The sequence below is a fragment of the Gambusia affinis genome, linkage group LG11 (assembly GCF_019740435.1).
Source record: "Gambusia affinis linkage group LG11, SWU_Gaff_1.0, whole genome shotgun sequence".
Taxonomy (NCBI): domain Eukaryota; kingdom Metazoa; phylum Chordata; class Actinopteri; order Cyprinodontiformes; family Poeciliidae; genus Gambusia; species Gambusia affinis.
Genome location: NC_057878.1, coordinates 9,145,463 through 9,157,473, shown reverse-complemented (window position 1 = coordinate 9,157,473; position 12,011 = coordinate 9,145,463). Strand labels below are relative to the sequence as shown.

The 12,011-nt window shown below is 37.9% G+C and overlaps 1 protein-coding gene across 3 annotated transcripts in view; it reads right to left on the bottom strand.

The window, feature by feature from the left end:
- nalcn (sodium leak channel, non-selective) overlaps positions 1-12,011 on the bottom strand; it is a 74,386-nt gene that overhangs the window by 18,152 nt on the left and 44,223 nt on the right. For all 3 annotated transcript variants that reach the window (XM_044132071.1, XM_044132072.1, XM_044132073.1), the window contains one exon: positions 442-578. In XM_044132071.1, coding sequence (XP_043988006.1) covers positions 442-578 — 137 coding nt within the window. The remainder of the gene's footprint in view (positions 1-441; positions 579-12,011) is intronic.

The following is a 12,011-nucleotide window of genomic DNA, read 5'->3' as shown; positions in this document are numbered from 1 at the left end:
TGTTGTTGAGTTTATATGTCTAGTTATTCAATAACTTAGCAACAAAGGGGTTTTTGATAAAAAATTAGACTGCATTGATTTTTCAAAAGTTTTAATTGAGTCCCACCACTAATACGTACACAACATAAGTCTCTAGAAACATGGCAAAAAGGGACACAAACTGATGTAACACAGCTTGCTTGTGCATAATACAGCAGAAAAAGTGACCCAATTGAATATAATTAACAAATGCCAAAGCTGCTAATGAGCATATAAAACATGATTATGAAAGCTATGTATAAAAACCTATTACACATATTCAACGACCACAAGACTGGTGTTGGCTGGCATGAAACTAGAATTAAATATAACAAGAGTTTTTGGTTGTAACAAGATATCAATGCGAAAAAGTTAATGTTAATATTTTTGTAAGACACTGTATTCGTCGCTGTGATGGAATACCTGATCCTGGGCACAGTGAAATCAGATGGCAGCTTTGAGATCTTCACCATCTGAGGTCTGTTGGGGAACTTTTCAAAGATCCTGAGTCGTAAAGGGAGCTTCTCTTTGGTGTCTGCGTTGGCTTCGCTTTGCTTGAGCTGAGAAGCGGGAGAAAAAGAGTGTGGGGTGTCAACTCACATTCAGAGCAGAACAGCATGAAAAGCTTCTGTAAAATAGTGAAATCAACCTTGATGACGTAACCACTGCGAGGAGAAGAGAGGGATTTAAACAAGATACAAGGGGAAAAAGGGACAGAATCAGCTCAAGTATAGACAGCAGGAACATTTGGGATTTTTGAAAACCTCAAATTATCCTCAGTACATATGAATAATAATAATAAATAAAAAAATAAAAAAGTCTGGGAGAGAGAATCTCTCAATTGTAAAGGTGCAGCTTTATTTCTCTGCCTGATGATGGCAGCAACACACTTGCCTACAACACACACATCACATACAATACAGACAACCACACAGAGGATGAGATCCCACTTACTTTTCATAATAGGGGGAAGATGGCAACAAAAGAAAAAAAAGAGAGATTACTTTGGAGTGGTTAATGGAGAACAGAAAAAGGAAGCGACAGAATAATGTGCGTGTGCGCCTGGCACACGATGGTGGAATAAAAAGATGACAGAGGAAATGAAACCAATTATTTCCATTTAATTACTTATGGAGGATGCTGATTGAAATTCCCTTGCAGGTGTTGAGTGTCTGGGTGCCTGGAGATATCCTATGATGCATTGCTGATTAGGCCTGAAAGTGAACTAAATTTAGAGCAATAGTGATTGGCGGCATATCGTTCAGGTAACAGTCGGGGAAAAATACTGAATGGACTTAATGCATGTCTCCCAGTAAGAGTTGTGTGCAAAAAGATAATATTTGTGCACCGAAGAATTTCTCTGCACTTATTTGATTTCAAGCTACCGAATGAGAGTGGAGTACACCTGCAAGCGGAAGGAGAGACATGAATGAGGAAATGACGGTCTGTCGATCGGATTCCTGCTTCTTGCAGACAAAAATGTGGGAGTTTCTTTTTTGCCCTGAGTGGGTGAGTGGCACACTGTGAAGACAGAATTATGCAGCAGCATCTGCTTGCCTAAGCTTTCTGTCTATATTCTGGATGCAGAGATACAGGCATGGTGTAAGGAGATGAAGACCGACATTAAACTTGGTGAAGAGAGTCACAAAAAAGAAAAAAAAAGGTCTTGGACTTTACCTTTGGCTCACATAGGTAAAGTCCAAGTTTACTCAAACAGCGCTCTAAGAAAAATAATAATAATTTTATCTGTCATTATCTGTTGGTTGTAATGCTTCTTAACCAATAGAAGCAGAACCTTCTTGGTAAAGAATCTTTACCTATTCTTTACCAGTAGGTAAAGAAGCATTACGAATAGGTAATTGGCAATGACAATAGTCAATAGTCTTGACTATTGGACTTTCAGTACCGTTACCTACTGGAACGGTCAATACCTACTGGAACGGTCAATACCAAACTGTTCTAGGTCCAAACAGTGGGCAAGAGAATTGTATGCAGCTGGAAATTTTAGCACATTTTCCCATCACATTATGTGTCCCAGGAAATTTTAATTCTAAGCAGCTAATACTGATGGATATACAACTTTATCACCAGAAAAGAAAGGTTTCCACAGATTATTTTGATCATAGTTGGAAAATTTGGTACACTGGCATTAACAATCTGAGATGATGTTGGTGGCCCACATATGTGCCATTAGTACTATTACTAGGTCGCAGCAAAGACACAACAACAACATTATATTATTAGTCAATCTGTCTTTTCAGACAAAGATTAATTTACGTCCATATGACAATTCTTTGCAGTGGCTCCAACTGATGACAGCCTTACCTATTTTCTTATCAATTCAGAAGCTGCACATAATCTAAAATACGTGACAGGACTCTATGGTTCAAAAAAACTGAAACAAGTTTTCAAAACACATGCATACACAGTAGGACAGGAAACATGAGGTATCACAGCAGCTTCAGCTAATGTATTCTGTCTTCACATACAAAGTCATATGCCAGATCTCAAAAGCTGTACACCCCACAGGCTGAAAGGGTGAGGATAAAGCAGCTCAAAAAATGGAAACATTCTCTTCCAGTTTAATCTCTGACTGGATCATCAGAACGTGAAAATGCAATGGAACAACAATGCGCTCAATGCAAGCAACAGCTATTAACATCTCATAAAATCTGAAGAGTATTCATATCTTAAAGCTCAGGGATTATTTAGGATGGGGAGGACAGAATATGTCTTCCCCTCTGCCTGACTCTTATTTTGTTTCAACAACCACCCCAATTTATACTGAATATATTCCAAATAAAGGATTTAACAGGCTTCCCATTGACCACTGAAAGCAGTCACCAGACCCCTGCAACCATGCAAGGATTAAGCAAGTATAGAATATGGATGGATGGGTTTAGCATTGGGAGCAGCCATGGCCAAACTGCAGAAGAGTGACATAAATGTTTCAGAATAAAACTCAAATTGAGTCTGAGAACATTTTAGTATGCATGTGTGCAGGATCTCTCAGGGTATTGTATGCTGTCTCCTGCAGCACTAATATACATTTAAGGGTAAAACAGATGGACCCAGCCAAAGAGAAATGAGGAGCAGAGTCAAGAGGATCACTCTGTGCCATAAAGTGCCTTGATGTAATGCAAACTAATAATTAAAATAAAGCCGCTCTTAAACTGCCTAAGATTCTAAATAAATAAATAAAAAAGAGAGAAAAAATATATCATGCTCTGAAATGCTGAGACGCTTTGCACCTCCCCTTACGTATATATACATTTTTAAAAATGCTCTCTGACAGCAAGTGCCATGTCTGGAGTTGATGTTGTTCTGTTTCATACTATCAAGGCTCTTCACTGCTGCTCCTCCTGTGCCATCATGCTGAAATTAGATTTTGAGCAAAATTATGGGCTTGTTTGTTCTACTGTCCTGATGTAGAAATGAGGCAGTAATTTTAAATGGTACCTCTACATTTGAACGCAGAAGCAAAACACACAAATAACAATCAAGCACATATACTTCACACATACACACACGACCCCGAACACACACATATTAATTAAAATTGCTCTCCTTCTCCAACAAGTCATGATCAATTCTGCCTACTCAGAAAAATAAACTTTTTATCTTCAGGAATGTTCTAACAGCCAAGCTTTCTGTGTCGTGTGAAGTGTTGTTTCGAATTTACTGCAACCATATTTTTCCCTAAGCTTCCAGTTCTCTAAAAATGTCAGCTTCTGTTAATGCTTTTATTTTTTTCCTCACAAAACTTTAGAATGCATGCGTTCCTAGATAGCCTATCATTTTTGAGGCTTTTACTGCCTTTGATTTACATGGGTCTTTATTTCCAGATAGCGCAAACATTGCACCAAAAAAATATGTTATGTGCCAATATTATGTTCACCAAGTAAAAGTCTGCTGCACAAGGAAATAAAACACATACAACAGAACTTCTTTGTAAAGTTGACAAAGAACCTTACGATGCAGATTCAAGACAGATACTTACTCAAAGCCCGTTTCAAGAATTGTTTCTCACCTGTAGCCCCAATACTTAGTTTCCACAAGGCTTACAGACATTACAGTGACATAAAAATTATGTAACAACACACTTGAAAAATTTATAAACCAGCTTTATGTTTAAATGTTACACTGTTCTATTGCACCCCTTAAAACCTTTTGCATCTTGGCATATAACAAAGTCACTATATTCTGTGTGATTTTTTATTTTTTTTGGTATTTCACATAAACGAAATAACAGAAATAAGCCAAATCTATTCAGTCAAAGAGAAAATGATCCCTGGTTCATAAAGTTGCTTTTTTAAAACAAATAAAAATCAGTTTTTTGGTGTGCATTTGTACACAGACTCCTTTACTCTGAAACATCCAAAATCAAAGTCTAACCTGTGACACTATACTGAGTCTCCATTCTCATCTGACTGAGCTTGAACTATTTCACAAAAACTAATTTGTCAATTTAAATAAAATATATTACTGATCATGATGTGCTCATAGTTACGTTGTTGCACTCAGCATGAATAAAAATAAAAACAAAATGTTTATATTGCTTAAGATATACTCTGCATAGCTTATAAACACTGTTCTTTTAAAATGATCTTGTGTTTCAGTATTCATATAGAAATTATATTGACAAACAATCTTGCAATGAAGCAAGCACATACATTGCAGAAGACGCATAATCTGCCTTGCCACATAAAATCACAAAATATCTAAAGTTTAAAGTATCATTGTGGCTCACTGATATAACAATACAATATTTTCCGCTAAGTTTTGCAATTAATGTATGCTTCCAAGTGTATGAGTGCATATGATGTGTATTTTCTAACCACATGTCTGTATTACAGTTGTCCGCTCCAATCAGGAGTTTTATTTCTCTTGGAATCATCAGTGAAAAGCCGATAAAACCTGAGTATGACACTTCCTGCCATCGAAGAAATTCAAAGTACAGCGGCATAACAATGGAAGCAAGACTAATGTGTTTTTCCTTTAGACTCACTCAGGTGATCGTCCACCACTTCCCCCTCCATTTAAGCCAATTTCAGGCTCCACTGAGCTAGGAAGCTCTTCATTCAAGATTTTTCATGGATTTTCACACCATGCCTTCGGTGGCGCTGACAAACACTAATCATTAGCATTGTACCAAAGTCAGTAAGGGCAAAAGGTCAGTAGGGTCAGAGTGGGTTTGATAAAAGGAGCCATGATTAGAGAACACAAAAAAATGCTGAACATTTATATTGGATATTGTGTAAAATTTCATTTTTACAACTTAGACCCAGAATAATAGTAACATCACTAACCTTTATTTTATCATATGACAAACACACCATGTGTGTAAGTAGGTAACTATTTTTCAGAAAAATTACATCAATTGGAATTTATAATAAATTATGAAGGTCTGAAGGTGCTATAGTTCACCAACTAAATAATGTACAACTTTAATGTGTCCCCAAGTGTTTAAAAATTATAATCATGTAATCCAACATTTGGTAATTTATTACATATCTGTTAGCAAAAACATGCATTTTGTTTCAAGGAAAGAATATTCTAATTACCGTACCGTATTTAATTTCAGTTTTGTGCTGAAACATGTTATGGGTTTGAGTGTTTTGCATGGATTCGGTATGAAGAGCCACCACTCCTCCTTTATAATTTGTCAGAAGTTGACCAGCTGTACAAATTAACCAATCAGATGCTGCAAACTATTTATATTATTAAACTTCAATTAGAGGATTTTTTTCATATGTATTTAGTTTTTAACATATTTAATTCACCATGAGGTACATGTACTAATTTATTAAATGAATTAATCTCCCATTTCTAATAAATTCAAGGCGTTTTTACACGTTATATGTATAATTCCAGCAAACGTAAATGTGTATACACATGATATACTTCATAAAAAGTACATATTTCTTACTAAAACTTAAGTATTTCATTAAAGTGAAATATATAAATATGAAAAGTAAAGTCACTGCACACAACATGATGTATTTCAAGTATTCATGGAGTTTGGTTAATATTAATATTTACGCCTTTCAGCTGAAATTCAGTTACAAAAAATAGTCACTTAGCGTAAGACTTACAAAACACACAACAATGTTATGTGATGACCATGTCACGGTCATTGCACCCACAGTGAAGACTGCTGGCTTCACAGATGTCTGGAAGAATGTCATTAATGACCTTTAGACAGGTGCAAGTCATATTGATTATTGCTAGACAAAATGGCTGTTCCATAAGTGGCTGTGCAATGTACAAACGTAATAATAGAATATTAAGAGAAAGGATAAATATTGGAAGAAAAAAGTGCCCATAAGGATGATGGAAAATCATAGCATTGACAGGAGTGTAAAGCAGGACCCAATTAAAAAGTCTGGGGAAAATTCACAATTGAACTAGCGAACTAGGATATTCAAATTCACTGAGGTGCACCTGTTAGTTATCAAGAGTACCGAAACAATGGATACAGGATCTGTGAAGTAAAATTAATTTATGAAAAATAATTAAAATTTATGATAACTAATGCATGATTTAACATATGGCTTGAATTTTTTGCAAAAAAGTCTGTTGAGCATAGAGCAGTCTTCAAAGAACTCATCCACCCATTGAATATTACTAATACAATATGGGAACAGTACAACATTTAAGAATTGGTCATTTGTCACGCAGGTACTCTAAAACACAGGAGTAAAAGCATTAGCTGTTTATTTGACAGTCATGTGTACGTACACTCCATGCATCACACAAAACAAGCCCTCCAAACCATCCCCCTGGTCCTGTAGAAGAACCCTCTGTATGCACAAACATAGAAAATGAATATCTGAGAGACCAGCCAGCAGAAACATTGTGGAACAGCCACCTACAAATTGCCGCCCACACAGATAAGCTGAATGCCTGTAGGCGTGTGCGTACGTACTGGTCAAGTCATCTGCATTTTACCATTCAGCCATCAGAGCCCAGCAAAACAACACATTAATCAACACATCCAGACAGGAGTTGTTTATATATAAGGATGTGGATCTACGTGATCACAGACTGGACATTTTACAAATACACATGTTTATCTTATTCTTCGATGTAGGATGTCGGATTTTAACCTTTCTAAACAACGAACCTCTATTATGCAGACATGTAAACGTGCGTGTGATTCACTTTGACCTTTCTTGACTCAACATTTCCTCACTGTCTTCCTTTAGCCTTGGGGATAGCATAGCTCTAGGGCCCAGGGGACAGAGAGCTGAGAGCGAGTCAGCAGGGTCACCCTCTCCTCACATTAGCTGGGTAATGAGCCATGCTTTGGAGCTGTTGTAAAGCCACACAGCCCATAAACCTCTGATAGCTGTTCCTAATACCGAAAACAACTTCAAGTACCACAGATGTTCCTATTTCTTAATCAAAAATGATGCCAGTCAACTGGCATAAACAAAAGAAAGAATCCTTGAATGAAACACAATTACTTTAGTTTCTACACACAAACAGGCACACAATTAGACAAAACATTATCTGCTTTTGGTCAGGTACCAAATGACCAAAATCAAATATTTAAATAGTTGAAGACATCCAAGCTCAGCTTCTTTAGGAAGCTGAGCTTGGATGTGTGCCTCCAGTTCCAACAACTGGAGGCACACATGTTGACGTATTTTATGGCACACCTCAAACACACTGCTTTTTTGGAGTACATTGCAAAAAAAAAGTAAAGAAACGATCTAGAATATCAGGAAGATATCAGAGCAAAATGTGTGCGTTCATCTCCAAATGAAAGCAAATAAATTTGGTAAAGCTATAGGCCAGAGGTCTGGCATGCCAGTCTCCAGGTGCCTTTGTCCTGCAACTTTTGGATTTGTCCCTCCTCTAACACACCTGAATCCAAAGGCTGAACTACATCCGTGGTATGTGAGACTGTTCATCTCTTTCAGGTGTGTTGGAGGAGGGATGCAACCAGACGTTGCAGAACAATGGCACCTGAGGGCTGGAGTTGTAGATTTTTGATGTAGACTGAAGCAGTTAAGCTAAAAGAATCTGGCACTAATATAGGCTGAAGGACCACTCAGAGAGGAAGAAGCCGTTAGTCAAAAAGCAGAATCAAAAAAAAGCAGATTGCAGTTTACAGATTTTGGGAAGCATGTTCAAAGATCTGACAAAGCTAAAATTGAAGCGGGCTATAACGATCACCGTTATATTTGAAGCCATCAGAGAAAGTCTATCTTCCTGAGAACCCAATCCTGATAGTGGAGTACACCGCGTGGCAGCATCATCTGTTGCTGTTTTCAACAAGAGAAACCAATGTACCTTCAAAAATAGATCCCATTTTGAGAAAAGTAAATATTTATTTTTAGAGATATTTTAATAAATATTTATGCAACATCTCTAGACATCGGCCAGTAATTTAATGACTTAGCAGAAATGGGTCTAAATGAATGACAACCCTAAGTATACAGTTTCAAAATTACTTAAGGACAATAAAATTAATGTTTGAAGTCGCATTACAAAGTCCAACTCTCAATCCGATCGAAAATTTGTTGGGAGAGGTGAAAGGTTGTGTGTTAGAAGGTCAGCCTACAAACCTAAGTTACACCAATCCAACAAGGAGAAATGGGCCAAGTTTTAACAAACACTGGGAATCTTTAATGTAAAAAAATACTTAACTTTACTTAACTAGTTTATTTCTAAAATGGATGTGTCTTTGTATTACTGTAGACTGTGAAGACAGTTTCGGCAGCAGCATAGGGTCCAAACGAAAACTGAAAGTGACATTGAAAAGATAAGAGCACATTGTACTGGGATTCTCCAAGGGGTATGCTCCTTTCTTCTCTGCTCCCTCTGTCTTCATTCCTATTCTTCTCCTCTGTTAAATCCTCGAATAAGCCCTTAGTCCATTAAATAACATAAATGGAGGGCAGGCTTTTAGTTTAATTCATAAATCGTGAAAACCATGGTGGGATCCCGTAATGCTATCACCTCATAATGCATTTGATCACACTGAATTCTGCTGAACGAAATGAATATTCATTGTAGAACATGTTGAATAAATGGATGCTGCAGCATAACGCACGTACCAATATCTAATATACTTCCACAAGAGTGATACATTAATACTGAACGGAATTAGAAATAACAATTAGAGACATTATTTGTTTGCCTCAGTGCGACTGCTTCCTGTCACAGCTGTGAAATTCAATGCTGCTTGTTCCTATCCATGCTCCCACTCTTTGTGTTAATTATTCCCTACCACCTATTTAACATATTTCTCTGTTCCTCCAGCCTCTGTAGTTCACTCCATCTCTCTCTCTTTCCTCTGATATGTAACAACCAGAGCCAGATCCTACCATGCCCCTTTTACAAATATGGAACAAGATGACAGACGCAACTTAGCTGACAACCACACGCTGTCAGTGCTGTGGCTCTTTCCATTCAAAACATGACTTGGCAGACACACTTGGGGCCGCAATCTAATTTACCCTGCACCACATCACACCCTCAGTCTGCGATTTGTTTGGTTCCCCATGGTGTTTCTGTAAGGATGTGCAGAAGGTGGTGAGGCCTCACTCAGTCATTTCTGCTGAAGCTGATATGGGATTTTAAGCTATCCATCATAATTCATCACAAAGAAACAAAAAAGTAGACAGACATTAAAAGAAACATATGCACTAATTAGCATTTTTGCCCATAAATACATAAAGAATCTCAGTTTTTAATTTAACATTCACATGTGTAGGCTTTGCTCTAGATGACAGTACGGCTGGATGGGACAAGCTATTCAGCACAACAGTTCATCTGATTGATTCTACCTTACTTCTCTAGATGTCAAAGGCATCTCCTGTAATTGAAGCAGAAATAAGTTTTAATTTGTCCTCTGGTCAAAACGTTTAAATTCATCACTTGGTTAAGATTGTGGCAAAGACATAGATTTAATGTTAAGATGATACAATGTCCATTGTAGCCCAGAAAAACATTAAAAAGCATAAAAAGTGATCATTCATGTAATATATCACACATTATAGTAACTTCAGCAGACTTATGGCTTTCGGATTAGAGATCCACAAAGACATTTGAAGTCGTTGACCTTAACTTGGCGATTTTCAGCTGACAGATGAAAAGTCAATCAGAAACTAAATATTATAAAATCTTCTCAGTAAAATCAATCCATCCATCCATTTTCTGTTCACCCTTGTCCCTAATGGGGTCAGGAGGGTTGCTGGTGTCTATCTCCAGCTACGTTCTAGGCGAGAGGCGGGGTTCACCCTGGACAGGTCGCCAGTCTGTCGCAGGGCAACACAGAAACATACAGGACACACAACCATTCACACACACACTCACATCTAGGGAGAATTTAGAGAGCCCCATTAACCTGACAGTCATGTTTTCGGACTGTGGGAGGAAGCCGGAGAACCCGGAGAGAACCCACCATGCACAGGGAGAACATGCAAACTCCATGTAGAAAGACCCCAGGCCGGGAATCGAACCCAGGACCTTCTTGCTGCAAGGCAACAGCTCTACCAACTGCGCCACTGTGCAGCCCGACTCTAAATGCTATCAGGTCATGCTAAGCTAACAACAGCACTCATCAATGTAGATGTTGTTGCTGAGGAAAGATTAATTAAAGTTAACTATTTTTACTATAATTTTTGTCAGTGGAAGCACAGGGATATGAAACGATATTTCAACTATATAGTCTACTTGTCAAAACCTGTCTCCAGTTGATTCAGGCTGAGACAAAATCAAATCAAATCAATTCAAAGTATCTGCACATGACCACGTGGAAACTGTGATATTGTTGGTGAACTTGTAAATGTTTCCTGGCTGCTTTTTTCATTTTTTAGCAAAGATGTTCTCTCACTGGCCAATTATGAAGCAACAATGGTTGGCAGCTAAATCATCCCTTTCTTTCTTTACAACAAAAAACTGCACGGAAATAATAAACGCCAGAACAAAATAGCACCAGCAAGATAAGACAAATGCATTATACTTAGATTTTCTCTCTAGCTTTTTCTCTTCTCTTTCCCTTCCTTATAAGCAAGACGACCCAACATCAGCTTGCACTGGCCAACCCGACATCCTCAGCAAACCCTCGTCTGGCAGACAACTTCAACAGCTTCTACTGTAGGTTTGAAAAGCAGCCGTTCACACCTCCCACCAACTCATCCACATCTCACTTTGACACAAAAGCTCTACATGCAGCAACCACTCTTCTCTCTCAGAAATGCCTCCTAAGATTTCTGAGGAAGACGTAAATATGCTCTTTCAGAGGTAGAAAATCAGGAAAGATACAGGATCTCACAGTGTCTGTCCCTCATACGTCAGATCCTGTGCAGACCGACTTAAGAGCTTTTGTTAATACAGATTTTGGTGGACTTGGTGCCACCAGCTTCACCAAACAGTTCAAAGTCAGACAAATAAATGTGTGAAGGTTACTCTCTCCCCCCTTGTGTTGCCTCACACTTTGAGTCTGCGTTCAGACAAGAGGTGGATTTGTTAGTCTACTGGTACAGTCAGAAGCACCTGGAGTTTAACTCAACCATTATTCAATCAAGCTTGCGTTAGACAGAAATATACAATCAGGTCTACCAAGCTGATCATCAGAGGTGACGTTCCCACTAACCAGGACTCATACAAGTCTAGCCAGGGGTCAGGGAAAGGACAGCTAGCATCTCTGCGGAGTGCACACATCTTAGACACAAACTGTTAAGCCTTTTATCTTTGGGTCTGTGCTACATGGTGTTATTCTCAAAAACCAGCTGCCACAGAACCTTCCTTCCCCCTGGCTGTCCGTCTGATGAACATTTAACTGCCAGGGTGACCAAATCTGTACTACGTGTATTTGCACTAACCATGACTTCTTATTTTGTAATAACACTGTATAAATACATAATAACTCAAAATAAAGATCCTTTTTTTTTAATTTCGCAAAAAAAAAATATATATATTTATAGAGTTATATTTAAAATGTCTGTGTAGCAAAATGAAAACGAAAAGTCATATTT